The sequence below is a fragment of the Drosophila biarmipes genome, chromosome 3L, assembly GCF_025231255.1.
Source record: "Drosophila biarmipes strain raj3 chromosome 3L, RU_DBia_V1.1, whole genome shotgun sequence".
Lineage (NCBI taxonomy): Eukaryota > Metazoa > Arthropoda > Insecta > Diptera > Drosophilidae > Drosophila > Drosophila biarmipes.
In genome coordinates, this window is record NC_066613.1 from 8,151,603 (window position 1) to 8,170,350 (window position 18,748).

Below are 18,748 nucleotides of genomic sequence, written 5' to 3' on the forward strand. Positions count from 1 at the left end.
TATTCTATAATTTCAGAAATACTGAGGTGTAGTTTAATTATTTTAATAAAACTTGAAAAAAAAGAAGAAACAAGAGCTGCGAATAGTATCAGGAATACCCCTGCCAAAGCGATAGTTATGCATCGATAGGGACAGTTCGATATAAAGTAAGTATCGCCGAAAACATCGCTATTTGGTACATCCCTATTTCCTTTCTTCCTCTACTTTTTCTCTTTTCAAATTGCTCGTCGAACAGTTGAGATGGCGTAAGTGAAAATCCCTCAAATTTCGGGACATCCTTTGTGCTTTAAAACTAATTCAAGACCAGGGCCCTAGATAATAGTTCAAAAAGCCCTGTTTATTGTATTTGGCAATCAGAAACCAGCTTTTTAGACCTTTCCCATGTCCACATCAGTTTGGAAATGATTGCAAAAGAAAATGTGATTTTTGTGCTAAATATGCAACTAATATGTGGGCTGCCATCATTTGCGCACTAGTTCGACAGTTAAAACAGCCATTCAAGCTTAGTCTTACACTTATTGCACTTTGACTAACAAAGAACTTAACCTTGCAGATCGAAAGTCTCGCGCGACACGCTCTACGAGGGCGTCAATGGACTCCTGGAGGCCTCGGCCAAGAAGAAGCGCGGCTTCCTCGAGACGGTGGAGCTGCAGATCGGCCTGAAGAACTACGATCCCCAGAAGGACAAGCGTTTCTCCGGCACCGTCAAGTACGTTGGCTAAATCACCTGCGCACGTGTTTGGAGACCACCTCCCCCGGGAGTGGCGTCCACCGCGGCATCAGGTAGTCGAGCTCGTGTGGCTGCCACATCTCGGCGGACCTGCACTCAGGGTCTTAAAAACTTGAGTAGGTCTCCAGCAATGGACACCGACCCCCCTTTCTTATCAAAACGAAAACGTGCTCCCCTGTGGGCTTTGTAAGTTTTCCCCTTGTCCCCGCCCACATTTCCTTCAAATGGTTCCCGCGAAACCGATCTAATCAAAGGTTTTCTTGTCTTGCCTCAGGTTGAAGCACATCCCCCGTCCCAAGATGAAGGTGTGCATCCTTGGCGATCAGCAGCATTGCGACGAGGCCAAGGCCAACAACGTTGACTTCATGGACGCCGAGGCCCTGAAGAAGCTGAACAAGAACAAGAAGCTGGTGAAGAAGCTGGCCAAGTCCTACGACGCCTTCCTGGCCTCCGAGTCGCTGATCAAGCAGATTCCCCGTCTGCTTGGCCCTGGCTTGAACAAGGCCGGCAAGTTCCCTGCCCTGCTGTCGCATCAGGAGTCCATGATCGGCAAGATCGAGGAGGTCAAGTCGACCATCAAGTTCCAGATGAAGAAGGTGCTGTGCCTGTCCGTCGCCGTCGGCCACGTGGGCATGAAGTCCGACGAGCTGGCCCAGAACGTCAACCTGTCGATCAACTTCTTGGTGTCGCTGCTGAAGAAGAACTGGCAGAACGTGCGCTCCCTGCACGTCAAGTCCTCCATGGGACCCCCTCAGCGCCTCTACTAGATGTGGACACATTTCTGTTTTATATTCGGGAAATAAATAAGAGACCCTACATTTTATAATGTAACTAAATTTGTATTTATTATACTATTTTGAGGGGAATCAGCGATATTAGGGGATTCTCGCTATGTTTATGAGTATTTAAAACTAGTTTTTATCGCTAGGCTTAAATTTCTGTGGAGCTTATGGTTCTGGCTAGGAAGTCGCGCACCTCAAGCGCCGCATGGGACTGCGCATCCTCTTCAATTGTGTCGGACAGCGGCTCCGCCCGAAACTTGGTCACATCCACCGAATTGCCCCACTCCAGCATGTGCGGCTCACTGAGTTCCTCCAGCAGATTGTGCAGCACGGCGGCAGCTGTGATGATGCAGGACGCCGTGTGGAAGCTAATGTCCAGCGGCTGGCTGAGGAAACTCCAGCGGGACATGAGGCGGTGCAGGGCGCAGTCACTCAACTCCTGCAGGTGCTCGGCCACCTCGTTGAAGTCGTGCTCGTGCGGGGCGATCGGGTCCGTATAGCGCTGCAGCAACCAGGGGCGGAGGGGATAGTTCTGGTTCACTGGAGCCAGGACAAATGCCGGAACCGGACGGGAGTTGATCCGGAATTTGGGCAGGGTCGAGAGGGTGTTGGGTGCGTACGAAAACATGGGCGCCATTGTGGCCCGCGATCCACAACCCAACTGCAGCTCCCGGAAGAGCATGCGATCGTCCAAGAGATACTCCATGCGCAGCAAGCAGTTTTTGGCATCGCCATTGGCCCGGATGGGAATAGAGCAGACGCCCAGGACGCCGACGAGTGCGGCGGGCATGTTGCTCTCGCGCTGAAAGCCCTCGGCCACACTGTTGCAGTCCACAGGGTTGTGCGGCAGCTGGCGAAGCGCCCGGCCCAAAGTTGACATGACGGCGTTGCAGAAGACCTTGAGGCACTTGATAACTCTGGGCCGGGGCAGGGAAAAGCGCTCGGCAATCAAGGAGAGCCGCTCGCCGCTGGCCAGGAAGTACAGGGCCAGGGCCACGCACTTTTCGGGCGAAATGGCAGGCATTTTTCGAGTCAGTTCCTCCGAAACCCGCAGAGTGGGGGCCAGCTGTTTGCACAGGGTCTCGAAGGTTCCGCGGGACACGTGGAGAGTGTTGAGGAACTCCTCTTCGCTCATCTCGGGGATCACATGCTCAAAGAAGTGCGAGTCGAAGTTGGGGAAATCTGTCAGCAGGTCCGCCTCCTCGGGCGGCTGTTCACCCTCGTCGCTGGCCTCGGAGTCCGACTCCTCGGCCTGGGAATGCTTCAAGCGCAGCATGGCGTACATCTGCAGGTAGTTCGAGTGCATCTCCATCATCTGGCGCATGAAGAAGGAGCGCAGCATCCTGAACCGCCGCCTGGTCCTCTGCTGCGTCCTCCGCCTGTGCGTGATTACCGTGGTCTGCACGTGCTGCAGGTGCAGGCGGATCAGCTGGGCCATCCTCTTCTTGCGATCCTGCAGATCGTCGCTTTTGCTGTCTTTCAGCTTGGCCAGGGCATTGCTCAAGTTGCTGTTGATTAACTCCAATTCCTCGTCCATTTTGTGTTGTTCCTCTACCTGTTCTTATTAGGGATGGGAGCCCCGTTCGTGCTGTTATTAGGGATGGGCAAAATTCATTTCCAATCGGCACGAAGTATTGATGTTTTTGGATAGTTTCTATCGACTTTTTATTTCTGTAAGTAAGAACTTTTTGCCTCAAAATCAACTAAGGAAGTATTTTTTAGTTATTCTGTCTTATTAATAATCTGAGACAATAAACTATGATGAAAAATGTAGTATTACATTCTCTTAATTACGAAAATTTGGAAATCCCAGCACAGCTGTTTGAAAATTCCACAGGATCCGATTGGGGTCGTTCCCTCAATTGCTGACATTTTGAAAATCTGCAGAATAAGTTTTTGATTTTCATTTTATGAACAAATGATGTTTGTTGTCTCCGCATTGCAGCATTGCGCAATTCTCCGTGGATACATAAAAAAGTCCTAAAAGTTATAAAGAATTTATCTTAAATCATGGTTTTTTAATAATAATTCTGTTAAATCCTCTGCAAGTTACTGTTTGCCTTTCCTCTTTTAATAATCATGATGGAAAAATTTTTTTAAAATTACCATACAAATTTTATTTTGGACTAGCTGTCGTGTTGTTATTCGCACAACCTTATGAAATTCTTCAGTCCTCCTAGAACAATTCCGCACGGCAGTGGATGTAGAATCCCTCAGTTTCTAAGGGGTTTTTTGGTGTTGCGGTTAATTCAAGTTTAATATTTCAAAAATTTACGGAACAGACGTTGAGTTGTAAGTGATATATCTTAAAGAATAATTATTGAAATTTATATAATTTTTAATACATCACTAGAACAGAACAATTGAACAAAAATTCCTTCAACTGCCGCATTGCGTGCATAAGTAGAAATCAAATAATCATGGATAATTTTAAAAAAGTATAACATATTTCAATTTTTTTTTCGGAGAAGGTATGAACTGTTATGTTCAGATTTTTATTGAAAGCCTGCACTTATCTGCACCCAAGTAAGCAATTACTCAAAGTAGGAAATTACAAAAAAGATATTGTAGGCCAAGTAATATACATAGCATGACATCTCGAGCCTAGGAAGGCCTTTATTTTTGCTTATATCTCAGCACTTCTGTTGGAAGAAATCTGAAAGTGTTTAATTTGTCTCCGTTATGTCCATCTTGAACCCCAATCCATCGAAATTTGGCGATTTTTTGGCAATTATAATAATGTTATTTTTGGCTATGGTAAGATCCTCTGGAGGCGTTGACCCACAAATGCTTCTCACGAGTGTACGCCCGTCGATGCTGTTGTCATAAAATTTCAAATTATCCAGATCGCAGTTGGTTTCCGAACCCATGTTGAACTCTTAAAGGAAAGAAATGGGTATTTGAGGATGAAAGTCGATGAGGACTGTCTCACCTGAGAAACTAAACCGTAGGCTTCCGCCGGGAGGTACCGAAATATTCCAAGTGCACACTAGGCTCTTGTGGCCTTCGTAGGAGGGGTTCTCCAGGTAACTTCCCATGGAGCCACCCACAGCTAGTTTACCACCACAGCCGCTGGGGAACTCATTGCTGGTGGAAAAGTAGAATATCTTGAGGGAGGACACCCCACGGCTGCGGAGGCGCAGCTCGTTGGAAGTGGTAAGCAATGTTTTGGTTTCCCAATAATGCTCCGTGGTATTCAAAACAGTCTGGTTCGACCTAAGATCCGTGACCTGTGGTAGCATCAACAAAGTATGTATATATCTTTCGATCACTGAAAGTAGCTTACTTACTTCGAATAAATTAAAGGCATCGTTTAAGAGTGTGTCGAACATTACATACATTACGTATAGCGTTATGCTGTACCCATTCGGCACTTGGATGTACTCGGTGCAGTTGCCCAGAGAGCGGGTATTGATGACCTGACTCAGTTCCGTGTAATTTCGATTGCAGTCTGCAATGGAAATTTTAGTTCCATACATAAAACTGATAAATGGTATTCATTAAAATAAATGTTGTTACTTGGTTTCCTCCGTATGATAACTTCAAACCCTTGTGACTCTTCGAGGAATTCGCTGTGGAAAGTAAGTTGTAGGTTGGACTCATCGACTTCCTCGATCATCTTAAAGCTTTCCACTTGTCCGCAAAAAGATCTGGAGAGCTGTAAAAAAATTGATCAGAACGCGAGTAACAATTTGTAAAGCCGTGTTCCGTACTGCATATGGCTTAGCCAGCTTTAAGTAGTCTTCACATTTTCCCGTTCGCTGAGATACTTCCTTAAGCCGAATCTTCCGGAAGTCTAGCTCCACATCTCCCTCCCCCTTGATTGTCCAGGTGCAGTGAATAGTTCCCTCGTTGGTGCTCGAGCTATTATCATTGTGCAAACCCAGCGTAATGGTCTATGGGAAAGAGAACCAATATCTGGTATAGTAAAGTATCGTTATATAACATAAAATGTGCCATCCTGTTTTGGTTGTTCCAGAATTAGCTTATCGGTTGGTTATTGGTTAGTATATATATGGCTTAACCTCTTGTTATCTTTTCATTAGGCGACTCACCTCATTCAACTGCATGTCGTACTCCGTTTGACCACATGCGGTGCGCTCCATCTGGAGGATCAGCTCGAAGCTGATGTTCTGTCGAAGCCGCACGGTATCGGCGCTCAGGCGGAAACTCAACTCCGAGTAGGAACTGTACACCTTTTTGGGCTTTGAGCTGGAGCCCCCGTAAAACTTTCCGAGACTCTGGTTCTCCACACCATCTCCATCGAGGACCTCTAAGTAGCTGCAGCCGCGGCAGGTGGCGTCGTTCAGCTGGAGCTTTCGAACCTCTAGCGAGACGCGGAAATCCGGCGGGACACTGGCCTGGAAGTGGCATAGTAGGTGCTCGGTAGCATTGAAGGAGTACTGCCTTATGATGCTTGTGCGGGGCAGTTCCATGTCAAGGTTCACACGCTCGTTGCAGTTCTGGGAGAAGAGCACTCTGGCCAGGAAGCCGCGGTGACTGTTGGAGCTGTCCGTGGAAAGGACAATCAGAGCCTCGTTGCTGTTCACCATGATGCTCCGGGGCTTCGTCATGTTGCCGCACAGGTGCTCGGTTCTCTGCTCCGCGCTGGCCACCTTGCCGCGGTAAATGGTCAGACTGTCGAACCGACAGTTTACGCTCTCCTCCATGTCCAAGTAGTTGAACGATATCACAATAGCGTGCTGTGGCGGCGCGGTAACCCTCCACTCGCATTTCTGGTTGTGGGCATATCCACTGGACTCCTCATCTCGCGGCGGACGCAGAGTGAAGGGTTCACTGTGGTTGCCACCGCATCCGATGAGATGGTACTGCAGCTGGAACATACGCGACACTGGCGAAATGTAGTTCAGGCGCAGTCTTCCGTAGCCATTCACCTCAAAGTTGGGACACAGCTTGCCAACGCTCTTCTCCACCTTCCCGTCGCCGAGACGATAAGTATCGAAATAGGATCTGCTGCACACATACGGCTCCCAGGACCGCCCGCTCTTGACTCTGACCAACAGTTGGTGCTGCTCGTCCGTGAAGAATACGTAGCTGCAGTTGAACTGCAGTCCGCGGGCGGCCGCCCAATCGGGACTGCGCAGGGCTTGGAGCTCTAGGCTGGCCTGGAGAACTGCATCGCAGCTGGGGGAGACTTGGAAGCTGAAGCCGTCGCCCGAGGTATTGGAATTCGTTCGGAATATAACCCGCATCCGGGAGGATTGCACCAGAATATCGTTGGGCTCTGGCCTGCCGCAGAGGCTGGCGACTTCTACAAACGATGCAATTCGTTGGTCATAACGCTCCACCGTCAACCTATCATCAGAGCAGTTGGGCGAGCTCACAATGAATATTCTACTCAGGAAGTGTAGCTTCAGGGATAGCCCAGCGCTGGTGACAAACTCCCAAATGCGCTCCCTTTGCTTTAAGTAATCCTTGCCTTCCATCGTCACCGGGGGAGATGGTCGTTGGTCGACGCGAATCACATTGCCGTCGGATACGGATCTCGTGGCTTGCAAGGTAAACTGACTGCGTCCAAGGAGTGGGCCCTCCGAGTGGTAGAGAATCCTGGAGAAGGGCCGCTCCAGAAGGGTGCGGTTCATCGTCATCCCCCTACAAAGGCGTCCCACCTCCGACTGGCCGCTGAAGACCACCAGATACTCCCGGTCGCAGCGGTCGCTTAGGGTCACATTGCCCTCCAGCACATAGCCGTTGCTGTTGCTCAACGTCCAGAGGCACTCCAGTTCCCCGTAGGCTTCGTTGAGAGCAGTCAGCAGATCCGGGGACTCAATGGTGACTCCCTCAGCTGCCTGCAGTCGGGCGCCGCAGTTGTGACGCCGGTAGGAGGCCCGGAAGCGTCGCAGCTTGACGTGATCGCTGTTCAGAAGTGTTACTCGTCCAGCTGTGGTGACCACAGATACATAGCTGTTGGTGACGTTGGCGTACATCGCCTTGACCGGACTACCAGGGACTTCATCTCGGAACATTACTGCTGGCCCGCCGTTCGTTTGGAATAAAAGCTCTTCGATCTTGAATGTAAGCGTAGTACTGACAGTACCCACAAACTGGATGGTGCAGTGGTAGCTGGGCTGCTGGAGCAGGGCTTGGATGGACAGTGATCCCGTCGCCTGATCTCCAATGTTTGGCGGGCAGTCTGAGGGTTCGCTGGAGCTGTAGCGTGCCCTCACTGCGGTGGCACTCAGATCCAACTGATTGGTCATCACTACGACGAGCATAACGTTGTCCGTGGACTCAATGACTCCACTGCCGTTGTACCCATCCACGCGGAATTCGGTTATTTTGGAGAGTGAGTTGATGTCATTGTAGAAGGAAAAGTGAGCCATTCTATCAAAACTTGCGAATCGCCCAAGGGATCTGCAAAGATATATAAAGATAGAAATACAGAAATTTATATATATTCAATATTCAATAATCTAAGAAGTTAAAGATGTTGTTTGGTGTTGGTGTTGATATGATCCAAGCAGATATGTTACTAGAGTGAAATTGTAGAGTGATGCTTTATAATAATAATTAATTACAGGTTTACTAATTATTGGTGTAGTTGTACTTGGGAATTGGCAAGGAAAACAAGAAGGAACCCTTTTTAAAACGCAAGAGTTAATGAATTTTGTCAGTCATACTTTATAATAAACTTATAATAAACCTGCATATCTATAAGTCAAAGTTCCTGAGACCTCGATACTCACTGCCAAGGCTAGATTGACTCTGCTGGTGATCTGAGTGCCACAGGAATATTTATATACTTTAGTCCTGGGACTCTTACTCCTGCTTACTACACTTTGTTGAACGAATACCCTTATAGGTAACGGGTACAGTATTGCTTGTAGCTGAACACCTAAATACTTACCGCTTGGTGCGATGGACAACGCGGATATCAGCAAGATTAAGGAGACTCAGCCGCACTCTCTGTCCTTTTGGCACGTTGATGGTTAAGCGACAGAACCTCAGCCAGGTTGTCGGTGGCATTGGCGGGATCACGATGTCCCCTGCAGCTCCGTTTATATCCCTCGAGCACGTCCCTAGGGAGCGCTGGTACTTCAGCTTGAAGCCCCGATAGTTGTTTACGTTCTGGATGGCCACGAAGCGGATGATGACCGCATTGGTGTTCAGGGTGACGAGAGTGGGCGCCACTGCACTGCCGTCCAGCACCAATAGTTCTTGAGAGGGATCCGCATAGTCGACGATTTCCAGGCGATCGCTCGTAGCTTTCGAGGACGTTCCCTTCGGATCGAACGGCAGGTGAAGATCCGTGATGTTCAACCGGATGAAGTAGTCCTTGGCCATGCGAATGATGTACTCGCACACCGACGGTTTGGGATACCCACCCGGACTCGGATAGTTCTCCGAGCTGATGAACCCAGAAAAGCCGCTGAACTGCCCTCCACATGCGCTCAGCGAGAGGTTTAGCCGAAAGCCTCCATTGGGCTCACTGAGCTGTGACTGATAGTGGACGAGGAGCAGGTTGCCAGAAGACCGCACCGTGGCCTGCGGCTTGCGGCAGGTGCGGAGCAGGAGGCGGGCCAGCTTGGTGGAGCCATCGAAGAACTCCACATTCTCCTGCTCGCAGTGCCTGGTACTCAACTCGAATGGCTCATCGAAAGTGGCCGCGATGGTTTCCCCAACCGGCGCCATGATCAACCACGTGCATTCTGAGTGTGGATGCGGCAGATACGGATACCTCGGCGACATGACCACATAGTTGGGTGCCTTCTGAGTCAACTGGATCTCTCCGTTGCATTCATTAAACTCTCTGTAGGTGAGATTCCATGAGCAAGACAATCTTTTTCTGGAATTCCCGAGATGGTACTTTATGTAGGCATGCGAGCTGTTCGTCCGCAGTTTCGTCTTCCTGAACTCCGGCTGGTTGCTAAACCTGCCATGCTCGAGCAAAGGAGCATGTTCATCTAACCCATCGTAGATGAGACCGTAAGGCTGGCAGTCCTTGTCAGGTTTGTTATTATAGGAGATGGTAATGTCTATTTGTCGACCTGGGCTCACTTCGATGTGCCAGGCGCAGTCATCATCAATCAACCAGTCCATCGAAATGGTGCCCACGGTTCCTGTCATGTTGGAACCGCAGACGCTGCGAAGTTTCGCCGAAAATCCAGTTCCGTTCATGGATACATCACTGTGGAACTGGAGTCTCAGGTTTGGCGTTCCATGAACTGGAGCAATCAAGCCCGACGTATTCTTGCAAGTGCGCATCTCGTCAGCCCAGTGGCTGAGGTCACTTGAACTCTGAATCTGAAGATAATCGGCGGCACAGCTGGGGAAGTCCTCCAGATCCACTATAAATGAATACGCGTAGATGTGTTGGGATGGGTCCTCTGGTTTAATGATCCACTCGCAGTTTAGATTGGGTGCATAGCCGAACGGGAATCCAGGCGAAATTAAGGCAATGTTGGCGTAGTTGCCCAATGTCACTTCCTTGGTGCACTCCATGGAGGTCAGGCTGGCGTTGCCCTCCACCAAAGAGCTTTCCAGCACGTGCCACTGGATCCGGAAATCACTCAGCTCCGCGTTTACCGTCTTTAAATATACCACATTGCTGCTGGATGTGAAAGTCCATGGACTGGCTTCTATGTCAACACCCAAAGCCAGTTCATCATAGCCATTGAAGAGCTGGAACAAGTTTGTAATATTACTAAGATAAACGGAAGATACTAATGGTTGGACTTCCTTCGGTATTCCTAGGAAACCACGTGGGAATGGTGGGAATAGCGAAAGAAGTACCCACTCCTTTATTAGCGAAATAAAACTATAAACTTAACACGGCATGGCGAAATCGGCCCAGCAAGTGTTATCGTTTAGCACGACTCATACTTACTAAAAGGCCAGATATGTATTCCTCAAACTGCAATACCAAAATCTTTTCGCGCTCGGTGAAAACGCGCCAGGAGAATGGCTGATCCTCGCCGTGAACAAAGATTGGCGGTGGAGGCTCGATAGTGCCATTGGTGCTGGTTGTGACTTCAATGTTGTGTACTGAACACAGATGGCAAAGAGGAACTAAGCAGGTTGTTTAAAAGTGATTAGCTCAAGATCTCTTACCGTAACTCCAGCGTAAACGGAACCCGCCGGCGGTGTTGGCCGGCCGGCTGCGGAATTTGATCCAAAGATCTGATCGCACCACCAACGGACCCTCCGGCAGATTCTTATCGCAGTAGAGGCCCAGGAGTGGACCCTGGGCGCCAGAGCGGAGCTCTAGGAAGTCCTCGTTGCAGTGCTCGGAGCGGACGATGTCCATGGCCTCAAAACTGACCTCCAGAGCATTTCCCGGACGCGCGCCGATGGTCCAGACGCACTCGATGTTGGCCGGATAACTGTCCGGGTAATTTGGCGAACTGAGGCTGCCACGGGCGGATGTGATGTTGCCGCCACAGGTGTTCTCGAAAGTGCTGTACTGCGCCAGCAGCCTCACTCCACGGGTCAGAATGCGCACATTGTTGGCGGGCACAATCACGTTGGCAGGGTGGTCGCGGCACATCTGGTAAAGCACAACCTCGTCGTCGTCGTTGAGCAGCTGAAGACCCTCCGGGCACTTGTTCGATGCAGCGGCGCACCTAGGACATTCCAGCTGATTGATCTTTAGGCTTAGTTTGCTGCCCTCCGGTGAGGAGATCAGCCAGCTGCAGTCCTCGTCTAGCCGGGACTGCAAGTAGCCCTCTCCGGCGGAAAGCGGCCCACCACACTGGCGCTCAAAGTACATGGCGAACCGACCCCAGGTTCCCGCCTGGGCCTTAAACCGAACACGCAGCTTCTGTCCGTGAACTATGCGGACTATGGGCAAATCTTCCCCGCAGGTGGTGTCCGTAAATCGGTCCTTCTCACCCGCTTCCAGCTTTGTGAGTTCCAAGGAGGCCAGCGAGCAGTTGGCCGATTCCGTGAGGTTGAACTGTTCGAACCGCAGCCTGATACCATAGCCATTCGTAACCTAAAGAAAGGAGGGATTCGTTGTTTTTTAACTTGGATGAACAACTTGACTGTTTTGGAATAGTTTGGGACTCAAGCTTGAATCCTAAAAGTTGTTTCCACATTTTTCAAAGTTCTATAAACAACTAAAAATCAAGTTTGACCGTCTTAAAAAGGGTATTAACTTTCTGTAGACCCTATACAAAATTAAGCCTTTAAACCCTAATTCGTCCTTTCTAGTCGCTTTACAAAAATCTTCTAAAGGTAAACTTAACTTCAATTTATTAAGTAAGAAACTACATTTAATACCCTATAATACTGCTCATGTTCTAAACGAATATTGATTTCTTAACTAAATGAGTTACAAATAAAAGGTATGCATGTATAGATTATCGAAATATATAAAATCCAGTGTAAGAACAATCTCATTACGTTGCTATTGAATAACCTACCTCCACAGTCCATACGCACTCCACATTTGTTGAGTAATTGGCGACATTGGTGCTGTCTTGGAGATTATGGAAGCCGGGGGAGGTGAGCACCCCGCTGCTGGCGGTAATGAGTCCTCCACAGCTGGCTGGCACCTGGACGTAGCTGGCCTTGAAGTACTTCCTAGTCGGCGATGGGCTGCTGACAAAGTGCACCACCAGCTCGTTGCCTGGCGAGGTGAAGGTTTGCGTCTGCGTCTCCTCGTGGCAACTGCGGTACAGAACCACAGAGGAGTTGTATCCACTGGGGGCTGATACGGAGAGGCTGGATTCCGCATTGCTGCAATCCATCTGGGGCGCCTCGAAGTGGACTTCGTGAAGCAGGAGACGGATTTGCCGGCCCTCCGATGCTGTAATGACCCAAGCGCAGTCCATGTCCAGGCTAAAGGGCGCCTTCGGCGATTCAAACTTTGTGCCCTGCTCATGGAAGTGCTCTCCGCATCCCAAACGCTTGTACTCCGCCCGGAAGCCCTGCCATTCGTTCGAGTAGTCGCTTTTGAAACGTAGGAGCACCCGGTTTCCGGCCGTAGTGATGGGGTCCAAGTTATTATGGCCGCAAAGGGGCTTCTCGACGAGCGTTTGGTCGTCCAGCATGTCGATGAGGATTGTGGTGTCAAAGCATGCTTCCCCGAATCGCTCCACCGACAGATGTGAGAAGACGAGTTGCAAACGATTCTTCTTTCCGCCAGCGCGAATATCCCATTCGCAGTCTAAGAGTGGTGGGTAGTTCTCCGGGAAATTGGGCGTTTCAATGGCGCCCTGGAAGGCCTCCAGTCGCACTCGACAGTCGGTTTGGTAGTTCAGCATAAAGTCCGTTCCTTCGGGTGCCTCCTGGCTCACACCGTATCGGACCAGGACTCGGTTTCCGGTGGACAGCAGGGGTTGGGAGCCGTTCCCGTCGCACCGCATCGGCATGGGACGGCTGGCGGTGGTGGGGCCGTCGTAGATGGTTAGTTGACCGCTGCAGAGACGCTCGTCAGCGCTCTCGAGCTGCATGCTAACTCTGGACCCCTCGGCGACGACAATCTGCCAGTCGCAGGCGAGAACACCGCGATTTCCCTCCAGCAAATGCGGCGAGTGTATGCTGCCAGAGGAAGAGCTCAGTTTGCCGCCACATCCGGCTCCAGTCTGCTGCCAGCTTAGAAGGAACCCACTCCTCACGATACTGTAGTCCGACTTGAAACTAAGATGCAGGGCATTTCCGAATGAGGGGAGCCTGCTCGGCATTTCATCTCCGCAGTATCGTCCAATAAGCGGCGACGACTTGGAGTCACCATTTCTGAGGAAGATAATTGAAAATTGTCGCAATTTTTTTTAAATAACTCTGGTGGGTCACCTTATCTCCAGCCAGTCCGTATTGCAGCCGTCGGAGAAATATTCAGGTTCCAGCGTAAAGTTCTGCACCACCAATTCCAAGCGGTGGCCCAACGGTGCTCTTATAATCCACGTACAGTTCTGTAACTCTCCGTATGCCTTCGGCCAGTTCGGAGACTTTATGTAGCCAAAGCGACTGGTAAATGTTCCTCCGCATTCCTCTGATTTGAATTAAGTGCAACAAACATTATTCGTATTGAATAAATTGAATAAACATAAAAGAGCCCCTTAAAATACCTTAAAATAATTCTAGTCGGCCTAGTGAACCCTAAAAACTAGTTAGAATAGCGGAACAATCCGATGGGTTTCTAGAAGATTGGTTAAGGGACCATAAGTCCCTGGAATAGTAATTACAAATGTAAAGATAAATGCGTGTTTTCGTACCTTGCTCAACAATAGTAAAATTAATAAATATCACACCGAAACTGCTATTATGGTATACGTTTATCGTCAACAGATCTCCATCAAAAACATCATTAACGTCCGACGTGTATCTGAAACGATTGAATTTGTAGATTAATTATATTTATTTACCTATTGGTTTAGCTGGTCAGAACCTACGTATTCAGCAAAGTTCCTGGACCTGTGGTATTGTCATATATATCTATTTTAAGATTGTTAAGAATCACTGGATGGATATATATTTGTTTCCTTCCTGGGAGGTCAATTAAAAACTGACAGAATCTCGAGGTAACGTCTTTAATGAACGGTTTGCCGGGTTCGTGAAGAAACCCGCCGCAAGTGCGGCGCAAAAATCTGTACTCCAATCGCATTCCACGGCCACTTCCGGATCCGCGGAACACCAAGCTAGCCCTATTGGCGTCTGACATCAGCGTTAAGGACTCCATTGACTTTACAATATGCCGCTTTTCATTGCGCGACAAGTATACCTAAGGGATTTCAGATTTATAGCCCAAGTTCACAATTCGGAAAAGTCCCTTACGTCCAAGAAAGGTGTTCCATTCTCAGTGCTGGCAGTGCCCAGTGAAAGGTCTGTGATTAGGATTTGAGCAACCGTGTTCAGAGGCCCAGTCAAGTTGTAAGTGCAGGTCATGTCATCGAGATAGGGACCCGGGTAGTTTGGAGTACTGATGATGCCAGTGTAGCCCCCAAAGCTACCAGTGCACACTGTAAGATAATGGCAGTTACATCTTGCTATCTAAAGTAAGACATATATAAAGTTAGGACTAACAACTACCACACAGAAAATTGAAACTTCTGAGGATCAATTTAATATCATCATTAGATCTTATACGTTTTTGGGTTAGGGGTTGCATCGACCTACCTCTTGTATAGCTCAAATCAAATCGTTTTCTCCTTAAAAAGAATTCAATGCGCACCAGCAACACATTTCCCGTGGAGATCAGGGGCTGCAGATCACTTTCCTCCTTAGTACCGCATACGCGTCGCAATTGGGGCGAATCAGTTGTCCTCCCGTCGAAGATCTCAATCTTCTGAAGAAGGCAACTCGTCGTATCTACCTGAACAAACTCCAGCTTTATTTGGGTACCACGTGGCTGTTCGATCAAATAAAGACAAACGTTGGCGTCCATGTAGCTCCATCTTTCCTGATTCATTGCAAGGTGGCCCCGCGACTCCGTAAACACTCCTCCGCATCCCGGACTGCCCGGCACCACCTCGTAGTGCATCTGGAAGGAGCTATCCGAACGCAGTGCGTCCGTGTGGAAGTCCAGACGCAGGCTGTTCGAAGAGCTATACAACGGGGAAGGTTGGAGGGACTGGCAGGCCCGGAGGAGCTGGCGATCTGAGTCGTAGACAATGAGGGAGTCCTGGGTGCAGTTCGCGGCGGCGCTTTCGGTGCTTCCCAGCTTTATGTCGTAGAAATGAAGGAGCAGTCGGTAGCCGAACGGCGCTGTCAGTTGCCAGCGACAGTCGAGTCCGGGCCGCGCGTCACCAGGATAGCCGGGAGATCGGAGCACGCCAGTCTCCGCCTCTTTCAGGAAAGTGGCTTTGCCACACGAGAATGGTAGGGAGTTCCAGATGACGTGGAAGCCCTTGCCCTGCGTCCGGTTGTCGGATCGGAACCAGAAGAAGACCTGCTCCTGGCTGGAAACCACACTCCCGTTGGTCATCGGCAAATGGGAGCCGCAGAAGCGTCCTATCAAGCGGGCGGTCAGCGATCCGCCGTCGTGCAGCTGCAGGAAGTCGGCTGAGCAGTCGGCACTCTCCTGCAGATCGAACTGGGTGAAGGTCAGGTTCAGGATCAGATTGGCAGTGGTGCGTATGATGAATGGACAGCGCTCGTCCGGCTGGTAGTTGCCGTCGGCTGTGTTGGGTGGAAAATTGAGCTGGCCCGAGGGACCGCGGATAGTAGCACCGCAGAAGAATCGCTGATGGGAGCAGGTGGTGCCGGTGAAGCCGTGTGGACAGACGCACTGAAACTTGTTGTCCGGCAAGAGACGACACGTTCCGCCATTCAGGCAGGGAGTGGGATTGTGGCATGCATCCGACGAGTTGCACACGGCACCCTTAAAACCAGGCTGGCAAATGCAGGTGGTTCCCCTCCCATTCTGCACACAGGTGCCGTTGTTCTGGCACGGATGCTGCTCGCAGGGCAGCCGGCTGGAGTCCGAGGTGCATCCGTCGGCGCCGTACCCATGGCCATAGCTTCCCAGCGGGCAGGTGCACACAACCGTGTCGGATACGTACTCGCACTTGGCCAGCGGATGGCAGATCCTCTCATCGTCGCAGGAGTTGGAATTGGAGGCTGTGCAGGTGCGGCCGTCGCCGGTCCAGCCGGGTGGACAGCGGCCGCAGCGATTCGAGCCCTCCGTGTTGGTGCAGGTCACCCGCGGCTGCAGACTGCATCCGCCATTATCTTCTCCGGCGCACTCGTCTATGTCCCGACAGAAGCGTCCGTCACCAGTGTAGCCCGGCGGACAGGGCCCACATCGGAAGGAACCCGGCAGATTGATGCATACGTCGTGGCAGGGATTCACGCGTGGCTCACACTCGTCTACATCCCGCGTGCAGGCGCTCGGACTCGCCGAGGTCGCATTGGCATCCGCCCACGTCCACCCCTGATCGCAGATGCACACATAGCCGGCGGCATTGGACGCCTGGATGCAAATGCCGTGATCGCCGCAGAGCTCCCGCGATCCGCTGGCCATGCAGGAATTGTTGCGGAGGCGACAGTGGGTGCCGGAGAATCCATTCCGGCAAACGCACCTGAAAGGAGGAGTCGCAGGGATACGGGTCACCAGCTGTACTTGCTGTCCCTGATGCACATTTCCACCTACCGAAAGCTTCCAGGCGTGTTTATGCACTGGCCATTGTTCAGGCAGCCGGCCAGGTCTGTTCCCGCCAGGGTGAAGCACTCGTTCACGTCATCCTCGCATGTGACGCCCTAAATCAGGCGCAAGTACTCGAATATTTATTATATAACATCCTAAAAGTAGCCGTGAGTCCCCCGCCCAAAGGTCGACTAGCTTATTGTATATATGTATGTGTGAACCTCTTGGAAAACTAAAGGATTTTAGAGCAGCACAGCCATAACGGTTTTTACAGTTCCTGACTAGGTGTGTTATTTTAGATATGTAAGCAGAAAAGCGATAATTTGGGGCGCCACCTATCGGCCATTTCAGTAGATGTTATATGGGCGACAGACAGATTTAAGCGTTTAAACCGTTTGTGGGCGTTAGAGTGGGCGTGGCACATTTTTTTAGGTTAGTCGTTAGGTATTTATGAGACAAATTCATTTTAGTTAAAATTTTGATTATATCATAAAAACGATAGGCGCTAAAGATTTTCACGGATTGTGGGCGCAAGAGTGGGCGTGGCATTCCGCTGAAACAAACTTGCGATGCGCTGGAAGCCCAGGAATCTGCATGCCAAGTCTGTTCCAGCTCTTATGGTTTCCGAAATTTCAGCATTCATACGGACAGACGGACGGACGGAGAGGCGGACATGGCTAGATCGACTCGGCAATTAATTCTGATCAAGAATATATATACTTTATGCGGTCGGAAATGCTTCCTTCTACCTCTTACATACTTTCAGACGTATCTGGTATACCCTTTTACCCTACGAGTAACGGGTATAAAAACACGAAAAAAAATTCAAAGTATTAGAACATCGGATTACAGCAATATATCGAAGTTAAGTAAAAACGGAATTAAATTCCAATCTAACTCGAGCAGATTCCGCGGAAGGTAAAACCAGAACGGCCTGATCATCGAAAATACGCCCCCAGTCTCCGAAGAGACGCCCCCGGTAACTCACTTGCCAACCCGCGGGGCACTCGCACTGGAACGCCTTGTAGGCGTCGTGGCAGGTTCCACCGTTCTGGCACGGACTAGAGTCGCACTCGTTCCTAACCAGGTTCAAAGTGACGCTTCGCAGGATTCTTGTGACGAGCTCCACCTTCTGCAACTGTCGGCGCAGGATGCGTTGATTAAGCCCGCTCCTTCGCGTGGAGTTCACTGCATTGAGGACCCGGCGCTGTATCCGCCTCATCTGGCGCTCCACATCCCGGAACTGGTCCTTGACCACCTCCGTCGAAAGGGGCTCCCGTCGAGCCGCCGCCTGACGGTCAATTATGATCTTTTGGCGCCGCCGGAGCAGCGACAACATGTCCACCCCATTTATGTTCACGGTGGCCGACTCGCCCATCAATCGCAGGGTGACATTCTGATCCCTTGCTGCCTCGAGGAGCAGATTATCGTTGGACTGTCTCACGACCCGCGCACGTTGCCCCAGACTATCACGAGATCCACTTGCGGAGAAGATTTGCAGGCACAGCACCAGCAAAAGTGGTGATTTTGGTAGCTTAAAATGCATTTTTCTTCATTTTTTGCTTAAATCACAAGTTCACAATTAGGGGTGGTGTTTAATTTAGAAGATTTTAAATGTTTTTATTTTCCATGAGAGGTTTGAAATCAATTTGATCCACACGACAGGCAATGCCCACGGAAACTGGACCAGATGAAAACGCGTCTCCCATTTTATACTGCCAAAAAGTGGGCGTTCCGATACTGGTGGAACACAATTTCTATTAGTGATTGCCTCTTGGCACACAAAGTGCCTTCTTATCACCGGTTTTTTTTAACATTTTATCGAAATAGAATTTGATTTCAAGCTGCCGTTTTGAATTGGATAGCTATATCCAAAAGACTTATATATTTTAATATCAAACTAAAACACCTCTTAACGGGGTAAAAATATTGTGACGACATACATTACATTTACACAAAATAAATACACTTTCTATATTTTTTACATTGGGCGCGCCTCATTAAAATCAAAGAACGAAGCAATGGCACCGGCAATTGCAGCGTGCCGAATTACAAAATTTACAAATTTAAAAGGCGTACATAGTATTTCGGTTTTGACAGTTTAGGTGTCATTCGACGCGTATTTTAATTGAGAATACATCTAGGTTGATAGCGGCGGGTAATTTTCTACCGGCCTTAACCGATCAT

At 49.7% G+C, this 18,748-nt stretch overlaps 3 protein-coding genes across 4 annotated transcripts; 1 reads left to right on the plus strand and 2 right to left on the minus strand.

Moving 5' to 3' along the window:
* Positions 1-158: 158 nt before the first annotated feature.
* Positions 159-1,566, plus strand: LOC108030675 (60S ribosomal protein L10a-2). 2 transcript variants are annotated; one of them, XM_017103703.3, is made up of 3 exons: positions 159-245; positions 554-709; positions 1,005-1,566. In XM_017103703.3, the coding sequence occupies exons 1-3, from the start codon at positions 241-243 to the stop codon at positions 1,495-1,497; spliced, it is 654 nt and encodes a 217-aa protein (XP_016959192.1). In that variant the 5' UTR covers positions 159-240; the 3' UTR covers positions 1,498-1,566. The 2 variants fall into 2 exon arrangements, with proteins under 2 accessions (XP_016959192.1, XP_016959193.1); XM_017103704.3 differs by lacking the exons at positions 159-245; positions 554-709 and adding an exon at positions 790-916.
* Positions 1,567-1,596: 30 nt separating this feature from the next.
* LOC108030674 (uncharacterized) lies at positions 1,597-3,085 on the minus strand. Its single transcript, XM_017103702.3, has one exon. The coding sequence runs from the start codon at positions 3,047-3,049 to the stop codon at positions 1,661-1,663; it is 1,389 nt and encodes a 462-aa protein (XP_016959191.2). The 5' UTR covers positions 3,050-3,085; the 3' UTR covers positions 1,597-1,660.
* Positions 3,086-4,075: 990 nt separating this feature from the next.
* On the minus strand, positions 4,076-18,221 carry LOC108030655 (cubilin homolog). The gene is made up of 17 exons (XM_017103671.3): positions 17,550-18,221; positions 16,568-16,674; positions 14,593-16,496; positions 14,251-14,435; positions 13,869-14,197; positions 13,692-13,801; positions 13,270-13,468; positions 11,898-13,212; positions 10,585-11,467; positions 10,361-10,518; positions 8,381-10,155; positions 5,568-7,887; positions 5,226-5,408; positions 5,032-5,170; positions 4,803-4,963; positions 4,445-4,742; positions 4,076-4,390 (listed from the first exon to the last, which is right to left on the minus strand). Exons 1-17 carry the CDS (start codon positions 18,105-18,107, stop codon positions 4,179-4,181), a joined length of 10,836 nt encoding a protein of 3,611 aa, XP_016959160.3. The 5' UTR covers positions 18,108-18,221; the 3' UTR covers positions 4,076-4,178.
* Between the last annotated feature and the right edge of the window lie 527 nt (positions 18,222-18,748).